This window comes from Cavia porcellus, unplaced genomic scaffold, assembly GCF_034190915.1.
Source record: "Cavia porcellus strain 051 isolate PalLab524CR breed Dunkin Hartley unplaced genomic scaffold, mCavPor4.1 scaffold_16, whole genome shotgun sequence".
Classification (NCBI taxonomy): domain Eukaryota; kingdom Metazoa; phylum Chordata; class Mammalia; order Rodentia; family Caviidae; genus Cavia; species Cavia porcellus.
Window position 1 is genome coordinate 5999380 of NW_026947499.1, and position 21603 is coordinate 6020982.

Below are 21603 nucleotides of genomic sequence, written 5' to 3' on the forward strand. Positions count from 1 at the left end.
TTTCCTCCAAGCACAGGAGGGAAACCTCTTACTCTGGGCAGCCAGATGCCTGCTAATTTGTCGGGCGCAGGCGCTCAACATACTCCGCGCAGGACCAAGAGCCACCTCAGCTTCCGCAATGCGTTATGTCCCTCTCCAAATAAACTTCTCTGCCGCAACTAGTGATGTTTACTCCGTGGCAGCTTGTGATTGGCCACAGTCAGATAGGCAGCTTGTGATTGGCCACAGTCAGATATATAAGCCAGAACCCGCCTCAATACAGCGGCAGTTAACTGTTACCCACAAGAGCGTTTCCTGTCTCATTGGGGGGCTGCGCCGGTCACTAATCTGTGATTTCTATGGAAAGGGCTCACAGCTATTAATTTTATCTGCTCCTGGTCTACTCTAGATAAACCTTCAGGGAGAGAGACGGGGACCCAGTCCAGCAGCTTGTCCCCAGGGACCCATCCAGTCATGTTCCGAGCGTGTCACTCATGAGGGCAACGTGGGTCCTTTTACAGGAGGAAGAGAGACAGAGGGGCGGGACAGAGTCTGCCAGCTGACACTGTCTCCTCCAGGCCGCGCCAGTCATACAGACCGCTTCTCTCCCTGCACCTTCCCGGGTAGTTCTGGGCCACCAAGCGGAGATGGCAGCACCTCCTCTCCCCAAGGGATTTCCTGCATGCGGGACAAGAGGGGACATCTCTGGTCTTGGGTTTGTTTTATTAGGGTATGAATATGAAAAATGACCAAAACGCAAGGTGGACAGCGGACACGTGGAATGCAAGCTCCAGAGCAGGGCTGGCAGGTGACACCTGAGGACAAAAGTGTACCCAGTGCTCGCTGCTCTGATGGCAGAGCTGGCCCGGTGCCTGGAGACGTGGAGATCTTCGGGACGGGTTTGCTTAACCCAGGCATCACAGGTGCCCAAGAGGCCCAGGGAGATGCCCTGGGGAACTGGGGTGATTCCCTCCACACCCTGGGGGGCACGGCGCTCCCCATAGGCAGGGAAGCCCATACCTCGTCCTCCTGCCCAGCTGGGAAGTGCATCTCCACCCACCGCTCACAACAGACACAGATGCCTCAACTGCTGGGATGTGTGTCCTTCGAAGGGCAGAGCCCGTGACGCCGCCATGGTCACCACAGTGTCTGCATCCTAAGCTCCGTGTGTGTGGCGCTTGAGATGGGTGGGGCTCTGCGATTCACCAGGGCAAACAAACACACCAGGTCCCTGTGCCATCCGGCAGGGAAAGGCACAGGACAGTCCAGTCTGCGTCAGGGTACACACCACAGCCACCGCGAAAGGGGAGGAATCGGTTTGCTTTTAAAAGTTAATCTCTTTAACTTTTAAAAACAATTTTAAAACATGACCATTTCTAAGTAGCTACTTTTTGAGTTAAAATAGGTGAATCGCAACAGAAGGCAACAGAAAGGTATCAGGAAACCAGCACCTCGGCCGAGAGCTGACATTTGAGCCGAGCCCTCCGGGGTGGGTGAGAGCAAGCAGAGGCTCGGCAAATATTTGTCAAAAAAATGAGAAAATCTATTTTAAGCCCAAAAAAAATTATAAGGGAAAACGTGTTCCAGACCATCAGGAGGAACACAGAGCAACATCCAAAAGGACGCCCTTCAGGTCCCCGTTCAGAGCCACCCCTCACCCAACACCCTCAACGGGTCCCCACCCTGCAGCTCTGCCCGCCCTGCTCCGGCTGCGCCACGGCCCCCAGCGCCTCGCATCAATCGCCACGCGACACTCACACATGCAAAGGAGGCAGGACCAGAAGCCCACTTTGCATGCTCATGAGTCCCCAGAACAGGGCCACGGACACACAGACACCTAGGACACACACAGGTGCCCGGAGGCCCAGGAGGACTGGTGCAGTGCCGGGAGGAAGCAGAGGCTCCTGGGCCTGCAGCCCGGAGGGCTTCCTGGAGGAGCTGGCAGGGCTGGGAATCGGAGGGTGCATGTGGGCGACAGGCAGCCCCACAGCCCAGGGCTTGTGGTCCCGGGTCACCTCTCTGTCCTCTCCTGACACCTTCGCCACCACCACCACCGCTAGAATCCAGACCACACCCGCGGTGTCCCAGGGAGGCACACGGCCCCAAGTTGCTGGCCCCGCTGGCCTTGCATTTTACTCAGGGCCACAGCGGCTCTGAGCCCTGCAGGACAGAGGCCCGCCTGCCATGCTTTCATCAGACCCGCGCTGTGCAGGCCTGGCGTTGTTTCCTCGCTGTGTGGCTCTGGTTGACGAATCAGGGCCGGTCCACAGCCAGGGTCTAGCACCACTCAAGAGCTGCCAAGCATCCCTCAGGGGCCTGCAGGCTTTCACACATCCCCTCCTCACCCACGTGACCATCTCCTGCTGTGCCGTGGCCGGCTGCTGTACTGAAGTCTTTTTTTAAAAAAAACCCTAGAACCAGGCCACCGGGAGTGGCCCAGGCAGTGGGCCCCCCGTTATGGCATTGCTGGCGGACTGGGAGAGCCAGAGCTGGGCTTTACTTAACCTCCCCTCCGCTGCGTTTCTGAAAAATTTGAGCATGCGTGTGTGCGTGTGTGCGGGTATGCATGTGTGCAAGTGTGCATGCGTGTGCTCCTAGGGGTTGAACCCAGGGCCCTCACGCTGAGATACCTCACCCCTTCTCTACCTTTTATTTTGAGACAGGGTCTCACTAAGTCACCAAGCTGCCCGGGCTGGCCTTCAACTTAGGATCTGCCCACCTCAGCCTCCCAGAGTGCCCAGGGAGTAGTGGATACTTTTGAAAATGGGTAATGTCCCCATATACACATGCAACACGACCCCAACATGACCAATGGACTTCTGGCTCCCCTGGAAAACATGGAAGCTCAGACGTCACCGTCTCACATTCCCACATGGCGACAGCCAGCTACCCCAATGATGGGGCTGAGACCCTGGGACAAGCCAAGGCCCCTCTGCACACAGGTAAAATCCCACAAGGCCCCGCACACCTCTGTCACCCCTGAGAAACCGCACCCTGGATCCGCACCCCAGCAGACAGCTCGGCCCTGCGTCCCCAGCTCACGATGCCATCTCCCTGGCCTGAGCCCCGTCTCCTGTGTCCCCGCACTGCCCCGCCGCAGGGCAGCACAGGGCAGGGATGCATCTGGGACCCAGTCTGTGCTATGGGGCTCAGCTCAGCACCGAACACCAACCTCAAATGAGCACGAGACCCCTCCCCGGAGTGCCAAGTGGGGACCAGGAAACTCCCACCCGGCCTGGGAGGCTTCTTAAATAGAAACGGGCACCCTAAGCAGCTACGTAAGGACCTCGTCCGCCAGGCCAACTAAAGCCTGAAAGATACAGGTGAGTGAAAGGGAGAGGGCCGGATAACAACGATTCCCAGAACCTCTGACGGGTCCCTCATCAGGTTCCAGCCGCTAGAATCCGCTACACCACCTTTCCTAAGCCGCACACAGCAGCTCTATATTCTAGTTAATTCTTCTCTTTTAAAACACAGGTCTCTAGACATGGTGGCTCACCCTGTGACCCCAGCTCTTGGGAGGCTGAGACAGGAAAATCGCATGAGTTCAAGGCTATTCTGAAGTGCACGTGAGACACTGTCTCGAAAAAAAAAAAAGCCAGGTTTAATTACAAGGGGTTCCCACATCAAATGTAACCCTGCATGTCAACCTGCCTCTCTAACACCTACCCGTGGGCTTATGTAACTAAATCCACAGCGCAGTGACCATAAATAATGGTTTACTCATGTAGGGAAGATGTCACCGGAACCTCACAATCTTAAGAACATCAGTTCCCTGATGTGGGGTCAGAGAGAGGCGCAGAGGGAACTGGAGAGCAGCGGGACGCTACAGGGAGAACCCTAAGGCACCAGTCAGAGAGACACCGGAACTGGACACCAGGGCCTCTCAACAGCTGACTACATGACGTAAAGTCAGCTCTGCAGAGAAATGGGACACAGTCGTGGTGACAATGGGTGGTGACGCCCAAGGAGTAAGCAACAGCAGCACAGCACCATCGGCCGGGCCCAGGAGACCAGAAAGGGAGGCCCGGGAGACCTGTGAGCCCCACAGCTGGGACGGTCACCCAACAAGGGCCGCACCCCGCTGCAAGGGCACAGCCAGCTCATGGTGGAGGGAGGAGCGACCAAGGAACCAACACCCGACAGCCTGACACCCCTGCCACCACCGGGCTCCAGGCTCCTGAGTGGGGGAACCCGAGGGGGAGCGGCTGGGCTGATGGGGAGAAGGGGAGAGGGAAGAATCCGCCCGCTGGGGCAGAAAGAGGAGGACCAGCACTGCCCCAGGGGCAGCTGGTTCAGCTCCAAAGCAAAACACAGCTCTCAAGAAAAGCCCCAGGTCACAGATCCCGAGGTTAGCTGAGCACTTTAGCCAATCATGAGCTCACCCAGCAGAGATTTCAGTGGGCAGGAAACACCGACACTGCAGAGCTAGTTCAAGAAATCAGTGGCAGGGGCTGGGCATGGGGACGCCCACCTACAATCCCAGCACTCGGGAGGCTGAGGCAGGAGGATCGCTGTGAGTTGGAGACCAGCCTACGCTACAAAGTGAGCTCAAGGCCAGCCTGGATTGCATAGCGAGACTCTGTCTCAAAAAAGAATAAAAAGAAATTAGTGGCGAAGAAAGTTTAAATTTAAAAAAAAATCCAGCAAGCACAAGAATAAAAAATGTCATTAACAACAAACTCTTAAAAAAGAAAAGGGATCTGATTTTCACAGTTGTACATTATTTTATTTAAAATGCCACATTTCTGACAAAAATTGAAAAGATGTTCAAACAAACAGAAATATGGCCCAAACATGAAGGGGAGAAGGCAGGTAATAGGAACTGTCCCTTAGGAATGGCAGGTGCTTTTCTTACAGACTCTAAATCAGGTGTTTCAAATTTGCAACAATAACCAAAAGAAACTTAGTCTAAAAAACTAAAGAACTATTTGGCAAGTATGTTGCAATAGATAGAAAATATCATTGAGGCAGAAATTTTCTAAAGAACATTTGGCAAGTATGTTGCAATAGATAGAAAATATCATTGGGGCAGAAATTTTGTAAAAAAGAGCCTCACATAAAATCTGGAGCTGGAAAGAAAAATAACAGGTTTCAAATTGAGAAGAGCTCAACAGGCACAAGAAGCAGAAAATCTGAAGACTGGTGAATTAACTGTAGTCAGGACTAAGAGAAAGAAAATCCACGAAATAAACGGGAGCCTGAGGACGGCATACAAATATCCACACAGCTGAGGCCCGAAGCACTAGAATACGGAGGAAGGCAGGAAAATCTTCCCAAGCTGATGGAAAGCACTGACCTTGGCATCCAGTAACTCCATGCAGGATAAATTCAGAGATGCACATCTCGCCACGTCATTTCAGACCGACAAAAGCCCAAGCTAGAGACAGAACATAAAGAGCCAGGGGAAGGTGAGGCACACAGACGGCGGCTCAGGACGGCGGACAGCGGATCTGTCACCAGAAACCAGGGGCCAGAGCCACAGAGACTGTGCGTCATCTTCACAAGGCTGAAAGGACAGCCAGGAGAGGGCGGGCGGGGAAGGAGGGAGGAGAGAAAGAGAATTCCACGAAGCTCCCCTTCCAGAGTGAGGGGAATCAGGCCAGCGCCAGAGTTCCTAAAAAGAGACAAATCGCTCCTCTCAGGCGTGCCCTGCGGGAAACACCAAAGGTGTCCCTTCTGGCGGAATTGAGAAGACCCAGGCAGCAAATCCAGTCCACACAGGGAAGTAAGAAGCACCAGCAAAGGTGACCTCAAGGGTTAATAAAAAGACAGTATAAAACTTTACTGGAGCCCTTTCTACTATCTGATGTAGACGACAAATGCATAAATCTATGATTGTAAATCTGTGTTGACGGGGACACACTGTAGAAAGAATTTGTGTGGTAACAGCACCAAACGCAGGGAGGAAATTACAACCGTACAGGAGAACAGTTTTGTATACTACTGCATTAAGTTACAGTTACACTAGCAAATTGTTTCGTCCTCAGGATAAATACTTTGTAAAAAGTTTAAAAAGTAAAAACCACTATAGAATAAAATTTATACAGTAGAAAACACTTACCACAATATAAGGCAGTAATAGAGAAACAGAGCAAAATAAGAAATGTAGAAAACAATAGCCAAATTAAGACCTAAGTCCCATCAGTAATTACATTAAATGTAAATGGATTAAACATTCCCATCAAAATACAGATACTGGCAAAACGGATTTTTTAAAAACTCATAAGCCAGCATGTAATTGGATTTACACTTTAGATCAAAAGACACGGATAGCTAGAAGACAGTGGACAAAAATATACTAACTCAACTAATACAGGACAGCTGGGTAGCTGTACAGTACAAAAGTGCAGGTAAGTTCTAGATGAAAATTATTACTATCAGCAAAGGATATTTTATAACACATGATAATCATATTATTATTATGCCATTATCTTCTACTATAAACTCCGAAACACATGAACCAGAAGCGGGAAGAAACAGAAGATTCAACAGTAACAGCTGGAGACCTCACTACACCATCATGAAGGATGCTCAGCTCAGTGAGGGAGACTCTCAACACAGACCGGAGTCAAAGCAGAAACCACAGGAGCCGACAGGCCGGGCCCTGACAGACGTCAGCTGGCAGAGGGACCCCTCTGCTCCTCACACACAGGAGATGGCCCCAGGACTCAGCAGAAACCATACACCAGCCTCCCCAGCTGAACAGGGGTGAAATCGCGCCCCCCACACACAGCAGAGCCAAGCAGGCAATCAACAACCAAAACACTGAGAATCTCGTAGGCGTGTGAACATCAAACAGTGCTCCTAAATAACAGTGCACCAAAGATGAGGCACAGGGACGTCGGGGAATCCTTCCCACAAATGAAAGAGCACAGCCGGACGGGATTCCCGGGCTGCAGTGTGGGAACGGTGTTGCTAACCACGTGTGTCCACACTGCGTGACAGAGAGGAGGGCGCTGCTCTCAGATCAGAAGCTCAGCCTCCTGCCACCGGGACAAAGTGGAATCAGAAGGCAGACGTCAGACGTCAGACTGCAGCACAAGTACGTGACAGAGAACTGAGCAAATCACCCAAACCGACAGCCTCGTTCTTGACAGATCAAGGAAGTTAGCAAACGTCTCTCACTAAACCGACCAAGAAAAAGGGAGATTACTAATGAGAACTACAAGGAGACCCCAGCACAACATCACCAACATTTTGAGGAGTCATAAGGGAATAGGAATAACCAGGAGGCCACAAATTAGGTAACCAGATGGAGCAGGAAAGGTCCTCCGAAGACGAGACCTACCAAAATAATTTTTTTAAAAAATAGGTAATCCGCAATGATGCAAGAAATAAATCAGCGTTCAAAACCATCCAGGAAGAAAACCCGGAACAGACGGCTTTGCTGATTAACTCTACCTAACGTTTACAAAGCGTACACTTCCCAAACTCCTCCTCCTCACCAAAAAGCAGGGAGTGCGTCCCGATCCACAGGAGCCCAAAATTCCTCTGACAGAAAACATCACCAAGGAGGAAAACCCTACAGAGACATCAAAAACAGGAAAACCACACACCAGGGCTCCTGGAGAATACAGATGCAAAATCCCCAACGACACCAGCCAGGTGAATCCATCAGCACCCAAAACGCTTATACACCAGGATCAAGCGTGGTTTATTCCAGACACAACCCTGATTCGTTTCTGGGCAGGAATTTCTCCTTTATTATTTCATGTATCTTTTATTAAGCTTATCGTACCACTTAGATGTACATCATGGCCACTCAATCACAGGGAACGTGTGCCCGTACGTGTGGTATGTCCGGATTCCTTTCTTCTGGTCCCCTCCTCTCCCTCCTCATTTACAAAAGCTGTTTCCATTTTACCCTTCTTTTGTAGTTCTCTTTCCTTTTGAAAATATTCTTCCTATTTCATAATCTCTAAATTACACTTTGGTCCTTATTTACACTTCAGTTTCTCACAGCCAGGAGACAATGTGATATTTACACGTGGGTGTGATTTACTTCACCTAAAAGTATGGTTCAAAGTCCATCCGTTTACCTAGAAATCTCTCGGGTTTATCCCTCTTTTTGACCGAGTAGTATTCCATTAAAAAAAAAACACATCCTTTGTATCCATTCATCAACCGATAGGCATTTGGGTTGTTTCCAAGATTTACGTATTACAAACCACACTGCTATAAACACAGGTGCACATATATTGTGGTAGTATGTTTTTAATTCTTCCAGGAAGATACCAAGAAGGGGAATGGCTGGGTCAAATGGGACCTGTAATCCTAGGTTTCTGAGGAATCCCCACACTGATTTCCACGGTGGCTGCACCAGTCGACGCTCCCACCGACCGCGGAGAAGGGTTCTTCTCTCCCACAGCCCTGCCAGCATCGGTTGTTGGTTAATTTCTTGGTAACAGCCATTCTTTCTAGAGTGAGATGAAATCCCCGTTTGTTTTAATTTTCACCTCTCGAATGACCAGTGATGATGAACATCTTTTCATATATTTATTTTCTGTTCACATTTCTTTCTCTGAGAAGTGTGTATTCATCTCAGATGCCCATTTTTGGGTTGGATCCTTGAATGGGGGGTCTGATTTTTTCCAGTTCTGTTTTTTTTCAATCCTAGACATTAGTTCATTGTCTGAGGACAACTGGCTAAAACTTTTTCCAACTATGTAGGTTGTCTTCTCACTCTACTTTTGATTTCTTTTGCTATGCAAAAGCTTTTTAATAGGAGGGGATTTTTAATAATCCAGTTGTTGATTCTTTGTAGTATTTTCCAAGCAATCAGCGTTTGTTCATGAAATCTTCACCTGCACCTGTGTGTCAAGAGTTCCACCCATTCTCTCTCCAGCGTTCAATATATGAAAATAATTCCGTGCAATGTGCCATATTGTTCCAGTAAAGAGGAAAAACGTGGTTTCGTCTTGTTTGGGAGGTGGTGCTGGCACTGAACCCACGTACGAGCACTGAGCAGTTCCCAGCCCTTTGCAGTTCTTCTGAGACGGCCTCGCTAAACTGCGCAGGTGTGACTCCAACAAGCAATCCGTCCGCCTCGGCCTCCCAGAGGGCTGGGATTACGCTGCACCCACCTGGTCATTTTAATTGAAACAGAAAATGCATTTGACTACCCTAACGCCATGTTAAAAATATTCAGCTAAATACAAGAGAAGGGAGCACCCCTGGCTTCAGAAGAGCATCTAGAAAAACCCAGGACGAACCCACGTGAGCGTGGAAGACGGCCAGCATCCTCCTGAGGCTGGGCGCACGCAGAGCCATCGCCTCCCATCTCCAGCCCGCCTTTCACCAGGTTCCCAGCAGGGCGATCGGGTGAGAAGACGGCAACGAGAGGCCTCAAGGTTGGAAAAGAGAAAGCAGCGCCATCTCAGACCAGTCACAGATGACACGGATCCAAGGGGAACCCGAAGCCCGCACCTCCAACCAACAAACCACACCGTGAAAGCCAAACAGTGAGCTCAGCAAGGTTGTGAGACACAAGATTACAGACAGAAATTCACAGCCAGCAATCGCAAAATGGAATGAAGAAAATCCCATTTACTGCACCATTGCCAAGAAAAAACACCTGGGAATACACTGAACGTGTGTGTCTAAACTACAGAAGAGCCCGCAAGAATTTTTAAGAGCTAAATGATGAAAAGACATTCTGTGTTCATGGATCAGACAGCCTAATAGCGTCAAGGTGGTGACACCTCCAAACTGCTCCACAAGTCTGACACAACCTTCAGGTTCCTCATGCATAAATTAACCAGTTGATCCCCAAATCCCGATGATTAGCCAAGAGCCCAGAATAGCCAAAAAATCTCTGAACACAAGCTGGAAGAAGATACACATCTCCTGACTTCAAATTTTACCTCAAGGCTACAGTATTCAAAAAACAGTGTGCTACCAGCATAAAGACAGACACAAAATCAAAAGGTCTGAGCTTACGGTCCAGACATAAACCCTCACACTTGCGATCAGCTGCTGAAGGGGTGAAAGACCATCTTTTCAACAAACAGTGTCTAAATAGTGCAACACTGGATCCCTATATTACACCACACACAGAAACTAACAGAAGGCAGATCACAATTCTATCTGTAAAAGTAAGATTTTAAAACTACCAGAAAGAGACATCGGCAACCACTTCTGTGTCCTTAGTTTAGGCAATGGTTTCTTACATAGGGAATCACAAGCATTAGGTACAGGGGAAAGATAGCAAATGAATCAAAACAAAATATTTGCAATGTGTACATCTGATAGAGGAACAGTATCCAAGATACAAAAGTTTTTTAAACTCCACAATAGAAAGGAAAAATAAGCAAGTTACACTTGGGCAGAGTATTTACACAGACTTCTCTCTCAAGAGGACACACAGCTGGATAATAAATAGACAAAAAGGTGTCTCCCATCATTGATCACCAAGGAAACGTAAATCCAAATCGCAGTCACAGCCCCCACTGTGGTATCTGGGATCACAAACAGGGCAGAAGAACCACGGACAGGGTGGGCAGGAACTGGGACCCGCATGCCTCGCCAATGGGAAGGTCACACAGAGCAGTGGCTTGCGAGAAGCGTCTAGCAATTCCTTAAAAACTTAAACGCATCGCCATATCACTCAGCAAATGCCTTTCATCTCTACAAGTAAAATCAAAACACTTGCACACGAATGCTCACAGTGACGTTATTCATCCTAGCCAAAGGAAAAAAAGGTTAAGTTTCCATCTAAAGGGGAGAAAGTGCACAAAATGTGGTATTTTTATACAGCAGAATGTTATTTGGCCATATAAAGAATGAGATGCCAGCACACCTGTAATCCCAGCACTCGGGAGGCTGAGGAGGATCGTTGCAAATTCGAGACCAGCCTGGGCTACAAAGTGAGCCCAAGGCCAGCCTGCACTGCATAGCAAGACTTGGTCTCAAAAAGATTTAAAAAGAACATGAAGTGCTGAGAGATGCCCCACGTGGATGAAAATATGATACTAAACAAGAGACTTCAGTCCTGGAAGTCTGTGTGACATGTATGTCCGCTGGAAAGACACCTCGGGTACAGGTAAAACCATGCGGGTGAGACACAGACTGGCAGGTGCCAAGGCCTGTGAAGGGGGCGTGGAAATGGGCCTCTAACAGAAAGGTTCTCTGGGGGACGAGGAGGATGTGTAACGTTACACGGGACGATTCTAATTACCATCAACAACTGCAGGATTCTGCAACTTCACCAACGTGCAAAAACCCCTCGAATTCTCCTTTTTATTTAAGTACGGGGATCGAACTCACGACCTTGTGCTTGCCAGGACCGAACCATACTTTAAAAGGTGCAGTAGTGCCGTCCCAATTTTTCAGGGTAGGAAACTGGGATTGAGGCTGGGGATCCAGCCCAGCAGCACAGCGCCTGCCTGGCAAGCACGAGGTCCTGAGTTCGATCCCCGGTACAAAAAAAAAAAAAAAACAGGCAACAAAACCGAGAGGGGGGAAAATGAAATTGTCAAAAAGTGCACACAGTGTAATTCTTTTTGTATAAGTGGTAAGTCCATGTGCAACTGTTTTGGTACAGTTTCTACGGAAGGCTGTTTAACACACGCAAGGTAACGACGCCCAGCCCTGCTAAGGGGGGGAGCACCGCAATCAGCAAGGCACAGAAAAGCTCCAGCAACATCCACGGTACGCAGCTCTCTTAGAACGTAAGAAAATGAACCCAAATAATGAGGTCCAACGCGGCTGGAGGCGGGCAGATAAACACTTTACATAATACTATTTTCTTAACTTTTCTCTCATCAAGACGTATTCTCCTGAAGGACAGCCGAGTTCCCATCCGCAGCTCTCCCCTGCTCTCTTATTTGATTTATTCTGCTGGGCTTGAACCTAAAAAGCATTTTTATAGCATAAACGCTCCCCGAAACGCTCCATCTGCCTCCAAGAAGTCAAGCCACCCCCTTTCCTACCACAGGAAGACAATGTGGGGTGTTTTTTGTTATTTTCCCCATTTTAAAAAACCTCTAAGTACCGAGCAGGCCGGGTGAGCGGCCTTATTTGCTTCCCAGCACTCTCCGGGTGCTGGAAGCCATCCGTCTCGGTAATGAGCAAACAGGGCACCTGCGCGGCCTCCGCTGCCAACCCCACGCGGGCCCCCGCGCTGACAGCTCAGCCTCGCTGCCAGCGATCTGATCCCATCAGCGCCTGGTGACAGGCCCGGAGACAGCGCAGACAACTGCCACAATTATAATTTCCTTTTCCTCTCTGCCACTATGTGTCTGACAACAGCCTGAACTCTGCCGGCAAAAGACGGCTCAGAATCGTCTTACACGAGTCCCCAAGACAGCTGTCCTGCCTCTGAGGCTCCCCGAGACCGGCCTGCAGCAGGGTCCCCGTCTCCATGCAGGACCCCCGTGAGCACCTGCGCTGAGTGACGGCTCAGCACACAGCATGGCGGGGAACCTTTGGGGCTCGTTAACCGTGCTCAGCGTGGAGCTGGGAACCCGATTTTGATCTACAACATCGCATTCGTTTTTAATAAATGCATTTGCAGAATCTCAAGATGCAAAACGTACAGGGAAGACAACAGCAAAAGGCTCCTTTCCCCCAACTCGGCTCCTCCTGGCTGCCACTGGGAACCGCGGCCTCGGGGAGGTTGTGGCTTGGAGGCTTTGTCACCGCAGCCCTGTGGTCCCAGCTGCAGCAGGGGGACTCCTGTGTGGGTCCAGGAGGGAAGTGGTCAGCTGCACTCGCGGCCAGGGCCCAGGAGGCCCTGGAAGAAGCCTGCCACACAGCTACGAGGGGGGCACCCAGGCCTCCCAGGTGTGCGCACCAGACAGGCACTGAGCGTGGCCCTCGTCCACTGCTTGGTGCAGGTGCATTCATGGAGGGTCCGTCACCCCCAGCCTGGGCCGGGTCCGCACACAGACAGGAAGGTGGGCACAGCGCCACACAGGGAACAATACTAACCCCCCCCCATGGTCCCACATCGCACACAGCATCCTCCTGCACTGGGAAGGCCCCCGTGGAGGGGGGCGTTTCCTGCACCGCACTCAGCTGCTAGGCTCCTCCATGGAAGGGCAGCTGCTAACAGGACTGGGCACCCGGAGCTGCACCCTGGGCCTGCCAGTTACCTAGGCCTCTGCAACTGGGCGCAGAAAAGGCCACACTGTCCCTGGTCACACTGGGTAGCTGCACTGCAGTCAGGGCTGACGTTTCCTCAGTCCCACAACGTCCCTGCTGAGGAGCAGCAGAAGTGGCGTGGGCTGAGTCCCCGAGGAGACCGAGGAGACCGAGCCACTAGGGGAGCAGGGCGGTGTTCACACCCGACATCAGGCCTGCAGCACAGGTCAGACCGGCCCGGGTGTGCTGGGGCGACCGCAGACCCCAGAGCGTCCCCAGGAGGCACGGTGCTCTGGGGCCCAGGGCTGAGGGGGAAGCAGTCTGCAGTCTGCCCCGTGGTCATTAAACTCAGCGCCACACATCCCTGTCGTCACCCAGGTCAAAATCTCGGTCACCCTTCACTACTCTCTTTGCTCAGAGCCCAATCCGTCTGTCCTGCTTTGGAAATGTGGTGTTTTGGCTTTTGTTTTTACAAATACCTTTGCTCTCACCTCTGCCCCAGTCCAGCTCACTACCCCTTTCCTGGGTCCCACACCGTCTCCCTGCGGCTCCCTCCCCGCCACCTTCCACTGCATTCTCTCTGCATGGCAGCCAGGAGAACATCAGTCAGTTTTCAGGCTCCACTCCAAGCCCTGGAGGAGCCCTCACCTCACTCACATAAAAGTCAATAAACATCCTGACAAAGACCTACAAGGCCCTGCACACCCCAGGCCCAGGCCCCATGGCCTGTCGTCCTCCTGAACAGATCTGCTGCTGCTCTCCCCACACTGGCCCCTTATTGTCTCTTTGGGCCCAGGCACACGTGGCCTCAGGGCCTTTGCACTAACACACACCTCCACTGGGCCACTCTTTCCTACAGTGTCTGAACCATTCACTACCCTGTGATCCCTCCTCACTCTGCTGCTCTGTCTCCGTAGCCCTTAACACCATGGAACCCAATGAGTTTTACTTCTTTACCTTTTATGCCACTTCTGTCCCCCAGACAGTGAGCTCTAATACAGCGTGAGGGGAAAGGAGGAGCAGGGCAGAGAAGAGCCAGGAGCCAGCCACCTCTCTGTCCTCAGAGGATGCCACAGACCTCGCTCCCAGCCAAACTGCTCCCACACACCACCCACCTCCTGCTCTTCCAACACACAGACTCATCTGTGGGTCTGCGTCAGCCTCCCCAACCGCTTGGGAAAACTGCAGAGTTCCCCTCACCTGTGAGAAGTCTGAAAAGGCCAGGCAACTACGTGCCAGGATCCAAAGGAGCCTGTAATCCCAGCACGGAGAGCGTGCCAGGTAGGAGGGTCCCAAGTGCAGGTCCCCCCTGAGCAACTTGTGACTGGAGATAAAAATTAAAATTAAAAGGGCCAGGGGTACGGCTCAGCGGTAGAGAAGCCCTGCATTCAATCCCAGAGCCAGAAAAAGAATGACCTGAATCCCAATGTACTGGCACTCAGTGCTCTGTGGCAACACAGTGCTCTTGACACGGGAGAAGGGGGAGCCCCCAACCCGGCCCTGAAGAGGCCCCCGCGGGGCTGAGGTTCAGGCTGACGTGGACTGCAGAAGCCTGCGGACTCCGTGGTGTCAGCCTGGGGAAGCCTGTGATGACTCCTCATTCACCTCTCAGTCTCTTGTGTGAACAGCTGACTCATGTTTAATAAGGGTTTTTCATTTCAGAACTGGAGGTCCAATTAAGAAAATTACACAGCCAAAAACCTAAGTCACAGTGACACACAATTTACATATAATAAAGTTAGCCAATTTTTTTTTTTTTTTTGGTTTTTTCTTTTGTTTTCTTTCCTTGAGACAGGCAATTCGGGCTGGCTCAAATGAGCTGTGTAACCAGGGCTGGCTTGGAACTTATGGTGATTCTCCTGCCTCAGCCTGCTGAGTGCTGGGATTACAGGCGCGCACCACCATCCCAGGCTAAATTCACCTGTTTTGAGGATGGGTTTTGACAAATGTAGAGTCGTGTGATTATCACAACAACCAAGATACAAAACTCTCTGCCTTCTGCAGCACCTGCAGCCTCTTGGTAGCCGTCCCGTGTGCTGCGATCCTCAGCCTCCGGCCCCTGGTCATCTGCTCAAGTCACTCTGGATTCACCAGCTCTAGAATTTGACCTGAACAGGCGTCATGTTCATATATAGTAGTTTGTATCTGACTTCTGTTACTTAACCTAAAGCTTTGGTTGTTAACTTGCACTTTGGTGCAGTAACAAGCTTTTCTAACTGGGGAGCACTTCATTGTATGGTTACAGCTCAGTTTGCTCCCCATTAACGGGTTAATGAATATCTGGGTCCTTTTTATACTGCTGGCCTGCCTGTTTGCATATTAATCTTTGGGTTAATATTTGTTTCCAATGGAAGTGGGCTGGCAGGGTCCAGCGGGAAGCGCACATCTTTCTGGCTGCTGTTTCTTGACATATTTTTCCTGTCTCCTTCTCTTCCTCCTATCCTTCAACTCCAGTTCCACACAGAAGACTCGCTGGTGTCACACAGCCCCAGGCTCTGTTAAATCTGTTTGCAGTATTTCTCCTCTCTATTCTTCAGGTGGGTTAAGTGCATCGATCCATCTTTAAGTTCACTGGCTGCTTCTCACATCCTCTCCAACCTTCTGATAAGCCATTTGATGAAAATTTACTTGGGATTATATAGCTCACTGCAAGCTCGCGAGCTCCAGCCTTTGGAGTTTCTGTCCCTTTCCTGTTCCTATCCATCGTGTCCTATTCATTTGTTTTCTGTCACTATAACAAGGCAGGTGAAGCTGGCTGAGGAAAAGAGGTTCACGCAGCTCAAAGTTTTCCAGGCTTCGGGTCCACGGTGTGGCAGTCCCCATGGTTTGACCTCATGCCAGATGCTTTCACAACAGTGGCCCCATGTATGAGAGAGAACACGTGGGAGGCAGGAAGCCAAGAGCAAGTCTGGGGTCAGGGGGCTCTGTGTAATAAGCCCTGCAGGACCCAACCAGTTCCCATGAGAACCACCTTAATCTCTTCCCAGGGCCACGCCCCCAAAGGCCTAAAGTCTTTGTCTAGGCTCCGCCTCTTAAAGGCCCAGTAGCTCACAACATCACACTGGGGTCAGAACCTCTAACGCATAACCCTTGGGGGATAGAGTAGCAGGCGTATTTTCCTTGATGTCAAGACCGCCTTAGTCTGGAAATTCTATCCGTCTCCAATGATCACTTTTTTCTCTGGTGTACGTGTCTCATTCTCTTGTTCCTGTTTCATCAGGTAATTCGGGTCATATTCCAGACACCACAGGGAGGCACGGCCGAGGCCACGGGTTGTTTTGTGGTCTCTGAAGACCCAGAATCATGTTGCTGCTTTTCTATTAAACAGGCGGCTAAGCGGAGATTCTTGAAGTCACAGTAACACGTGTGTGACTCCAGGGTCAGCCAGAGATCTGGGAGAAGTCACACACAGAGCACAGGGCTCCCCATCTCTAAATACGTCTTTTCCGGGACCTCTTCTCACTTTCCAATAGTTGTGGTTACCCCAGCTTTGCCCCTGGAAGTTAGTAAGTCAGGAAGTCAGTAAGACTGAATTTTCTGAGTTTTGGCTTCCCCGCACGGAGCCTTCTCTCCGTCTAATTCAGGAAACAGGGAAATCATACCTTGCTGTTCCCTATTTCCGAGTGTCTGCTGCTTCAGGCCCCCTCTGTGCCCCGTGAGCAGCTGTTCTGTGCATTCTCTCCAGGGCTCACGGTCAGCGTCCACCCCAGTGTTAACAGGACAGCAGCTCCTCGGCCACTGCTGTCCTAGAAATCACCAACAAAGCTGGGGTCGCAGAGCCAGGAATGAATCAGAATACCAGCAACTTTCCCAGGGGGCCCACTAGTGGCGTGATGGTCAGCTTCCTCCAAGCATCTCCCTGGGTTCCAGCACTCTTCCAGTTTGTGGTTCCTCCAAATTTGAAGCTTGGTTCGTCACGTCCCAAGCAAGGGAAAAAAGCCAAGAGGGGGTTTGCAAACAGACATACAACACTCTCGGATACTCAGAGACAGACCCAGACGGAACCTCTAACCTCATTAACCTTGAAATTCGGCAGTGTTAAGAGGAGTCCTATAAGCAGAATGACATTCTGAACGCCATTTGGGTCAAAAATCGAATTCCTGTCCTTGTAATCTTCCACGTCCCTGGCAGCTCTTCGATACCAGTCAGCCAGACCAAGAGTCCAAGGCAGCACTGGCAGACTCCTGCAGACCCCAGGAGCAGAAGACCCCACTGAGGAGCGCCCTTGGGAGACAGGGAGTCCCCTGTCACCCATTCATTAAAACCCAGCAGCGCCTTCTAGTTTTCTATTGGCCTATTGTAGTCATGACAGCAGCCTCCAAATCTTCCTAACAGGCCTGTTACTCTGCGGTAATTACATCTTAAGTCAACCACAATCGGGAGGGATTAGTGCGTGTAATTCTCTGACTTCTCCGTTGATGATATCTGCTCCAGCACTCCTGAAATGCTTTAGGTAAAGTGGGGTGCGCTTCTCCCCTGCCACCCTGAGATGCAGAGAGGAACTTGTTCCCGAGCAGCCAGTGTGAGCCGGACTTGCCTGAAGTAACAGCAGACGCAGGAGCCAGCTGCATCCTTCTCTGGGGTCCCCTGGGGCTGCTTGGGTTCCCAATTATAGGCTTCAGGAAGAAGTTTCCGGAAGGGAAGGAAAGGGACTGGGGTACAGCATTGAGGGTCTGCTGCACTAGGCTCCGGGATGGGGTGCGTGGAGCTCATGCAGGATGCGGACCGGCCCATGGGTTTTCCCAGGGCTCACCCGACATCAGGCACCCTTCCCGAGCAGGCCCACAGTGTGCGTCCCCAAGGAACAAAGCCGGTTCCAGATAATGAGGAGATGTGAGTCAGCGCCAGGTCAGCTGCTCGGAGGAGAAAGACCACTAATTGGCCTGAAACGATGGAACGACAGGTGCCACCTGCTCTGGTGGCTGCGCCCGGCTGTACTAATGAGGGCTCTGCGGCTGTGTGACGGCCACGTGGCCGGCCCGACCGTGACACTGCAAGCTTGTCAGGCGGCCACCAGCCAGGGGGGTTGCTGAGCAGCCGGAAGACCACACACAGCTGCCCCGGGCAGGTCACGCTCAAGCCTGACCTCTGGCAGCTCGTGGGTCCTCACTCAGATCTGAGCCCACAAGGTCGGGGCCACGCTTGTCGAGCTCGGAGGAGATCACAGGGCCTGAGATGTGAGAGCTCCTAATGGGAAGCAGACCTGTGAAGCGAGGACCATCCCACACAGAGTGTGACACACAGGTTTTTGGAGCAGGAGCATTTCATTATGAGCACAGGTCGATTTCCTTCTGCCCCCACCAGCAGCTTCTAGCAGCAGAATCCCAGAGCTCTCTGTCCCGTCTGGCAGGGTGAGAGACAGGAATCAGAATGGCACCTGCTTCCTCCAAACTCACCTGGGAGACCCTCTGCCAGCTCATGAGGAAGCAAAGGAAGGAGTCACCTGTTCAGCACGGCGACACCAGCCTCACCACGGCCTGCCAGCTGCCTGTCTTCTGGCCCAGTCCGGAATCCCTCTGAAGGAGGGAGCCCTGGCCAGAGACAACGTACAGCCTCGATAGGTCATAGTTCTTCTAGGGAAGTCAGACTCCTCCCGACCAGATCAGCAGCTCTTCGGAAATCAATTAAAGGAGACCAGCTAAAGCCGCTTTGGGTAAAGAGGAGGAGGAGGGCCTGGCTCAAAAGCAGATGGCGGGACAACTTCATAAGGAACAGACCCCGAAGCAGCACACAGGCCATCGGGCCACTGGTGAGAAGACTACCGTCCCCCAGGTCCAGCAGGAACTGCAGGCACCCACGGCCCAGCACAGTGCTCGGTCCCAGGGTCTCCTAAATCCCAGGACAGAGGCGCCTGGGACACATGCAGGGGCCGGGGGAATCGGCCAGAGGCCTCAGACCTTGTCTCGAGGGCTAACTGGAATCAGCCAGAACCGTTCTGCCAGCTGCCAGCCAATGCCAGGATAAAAAACTCTGGGCTCCCATGAGGTCCTGAGTCAAAGAGCAGCCTCCAGGCAGGTCAGGGCTGGGGCTCTGGCTCAGTGGTGGGGCTGGCCTGGCACGCATGGGGTCCAGGGTTCAATGGCTCAGAAAAGAGAAAGGAGCGGGGAGAAAAAGGGGGAAGGAAGGGAGGAGGGACAGGAGAGAGGGGAGGAAGGAACTCTGAGAGTCTGCCTCTCCGGTCCATCTGGGCAGCACGTCCAAGCCCCACTCTGCAGTGCTTGCCACCAAGACAGACATTCAAAGGACAGCTTAGTTCAGTGGTCCACGGAGGTGGACGGTGTGGGGAGAGCAGGCTCTGAGCTGCCCCAGTGGGGTAACGAGGCGAACTGGTCTTCGAGAGGATGCCCAGGAGACTATGCACGGGTCTGTGCACTGCGTCCACTGCATCAGGGATTGTAATGGCCTGACCGAATGCTAAGAAGGCTGGTCAGCACCACCCCCCCCGCCCCGGCTAAGCTGGGAGGCGGGACCTGAATACGCTTGGGGCACAGCTAAAATGGAGTCGGGGTGCTGTTCCCAGCCCAGGCAAGGGCGTGCTGAGTCTGTGCTGAGCTGGCGGAGAAGAGGGGTGCAGGGGACACTGAAGGTTTGACTGCTGCCACAGGAGAGGAGAAGGCCAAGCAATGGGCAGGGAGGAAGGTGGGGCGTGTCACAGCACAGACAGCCCAGCTCACAGCCCGAGGCCCAGTGCAGGAGCCAAGTCCTCCAGCGCTGGTATTTTGTTGACCTGATTTAAGCTCCTACTACTGGGAGGGGGTGACACACTAACACGACACATTAAAGCCTATCGTGAGCCGAGACGCAGTATTTCACGACGCACAGGCAGCATGACTTTCCCTGTCTTGTAACTTCATGGTGGCGGCTGGCCCTGGCACTGGACCGTATTTCATCCGAGAGACGGGGAGAGCCGCAAATCTCCATCAGGTGCAGGCAAACTTCCCTTCTCCACGGCAGCCACAATCTTCTAAAAGATGGACCCAAATGCCAGCCTGCCCCTGGAAAGGCTGCGCTCCTCCCCGCCCTGCCCCCAGCTCACAGAGAAACCCAGGAATCTCGGCTGCAGAGACCCCAGCCCTGGCTCAGCCACACTCGGGGCCCAGGAGGCGCCCACCATGGCCTCCAGCACCCAAGCGGCCTCAGCCTTCCTGGGCGTCGCCTGTGCAGTGGCCTCCAGTCTGCCACCTGTTAAGTCCTGAGACTGAAAAGGACTTTATACCCGGAAAGGCCCAGCACAGGGAGGAACGGCCAACAAAAGAGAGCGCCCGTCCTTGCATGACATCATAGCAACACCCAACGCCAGCATGGGGGGCGTCCCAGGGACATCTGTCCTTCCCACCAGTGTCCCTGGCAGTATGCTGGTGCCAGGAGAGAGAGGAGGGGCCCAGGCACCCTGCCCACTGCTTCAATGACGTCTGTGCCATCACACTGTCGCCGGGTCCCACCACTCCAGAGCAGGATGCAGCCCACACGGGCTTCAAGGAGCTGAACCGGAAGGGGGCGCCTGGGAGGCACCAGGAGCCACAGGGACCCTGGAGGACCTGGAGGAGCACAGGCAAAGACCCATCCCCACCCCTGAGCTCGAAGGCCAAGCGAGACATAGAATGGCCCTGCAGGTACAGGATCTTTACAGGCAAGAGAAGGCAGGGGTCCCTCGGCTGGGTGTTCCCCCCTCTGGTGTCCCCCACACACACCGCTCTGCAGGTGCAATCATCTCCACAGGTCCTGGTCCACCTCCCGTGACTGGCATCCTCAGAGGCCAGGAGCTGAGGCTCTGGTCCACGCCCTGTCCGTCCCACAGCCCTGGCACAGGGGAGGGGGCCTGGGGTGTCATAGTGGACACAGATTCAACTTGTTCTCAGGACTGATGGGAACGAGTTCAGGAAGCCAGCAGCGTGCCTGAAGTCACGTGTTTTCCAAGGGACGGTGACCCACTGCATCACTTCTGTCCTTTGGCCCTGAGAGAGGGCAGGGCACAGGCAGGCTGGCCATGGCAGCTGCCCCACCCCCATGTGATAAAAACACACGTGCTGTGCCGCATGCCAGCTGTGTGACCTTGGGCCAGGCACCCAACCTCTCTGCGCCTCAGCCATCAACCAAGGGGCCGGCGGGATGATGTCCCCAGTTCCGTCTGGGCTCTAACCATCCGACCGCTCTGCAGTCATCTGTCAGTGGTCTGGGCTCTAACCATCCGACCGCTCTGCAGTCATCTGTCAGTCGGCTGAGTGACAAGAAACCTGGGGACAATGAAAGGGTCGGCTGGGCCAAGGGAGGTGCCCATCGGCCTAACACCGCTCTCTGCGTGCTGGGAGAAACAGCAGCCTCAGGTCGGCTGGCTCTTAGCCCGAGTGCTTGCTTCAGAAGAGCCCAGAACCTCGGTGACAGATGGGGGCGGTTCAGGTGCTTCTCTTCTCCCCGTATCAGTGAGCTCTCCCCACACAGTGAAGCACCCCGACACCTGCTGGTGTGAGTCTGCACCCCAGTGTCCGGCAGTTCTCCAGACAAGGGGAAGGGGCTCAAGTCCAGAAAAAGACTGCTCGG

At 52.6% G+C, this 21603-nt stretch overlaps 1 protein-coding gene across 3 annotated transcripts in view; it reads right to left on the reverse strand.

Moving 5' to 3' along the window:
• Positions 1-21603, reverse strand: part of Tmem132b (transmembrane protein 132B) — a 279115-nt gene that overhangs the window by 103070 nt on the left and 154442 nt on the right. Inside the window, exon 1 of one of the 3 annotated variants that reach the window (XM_013154491.3) lies at positions 5279-5464. The exons of the other annotated variants lie outside the window; for them this stretch is intronic. Within the exon in view, the coding sequence (XP_013009945.2) occupies positions 5279-5286 (8 nt within the window). The 5' untranslated portion in view covers positions 5287-5464. Of the gene's footprint in view, positions 1-5278; positions 5465-21603 lie in introns of those variants that run through there. 3 annotated transcript variants of the gene reach the window in all.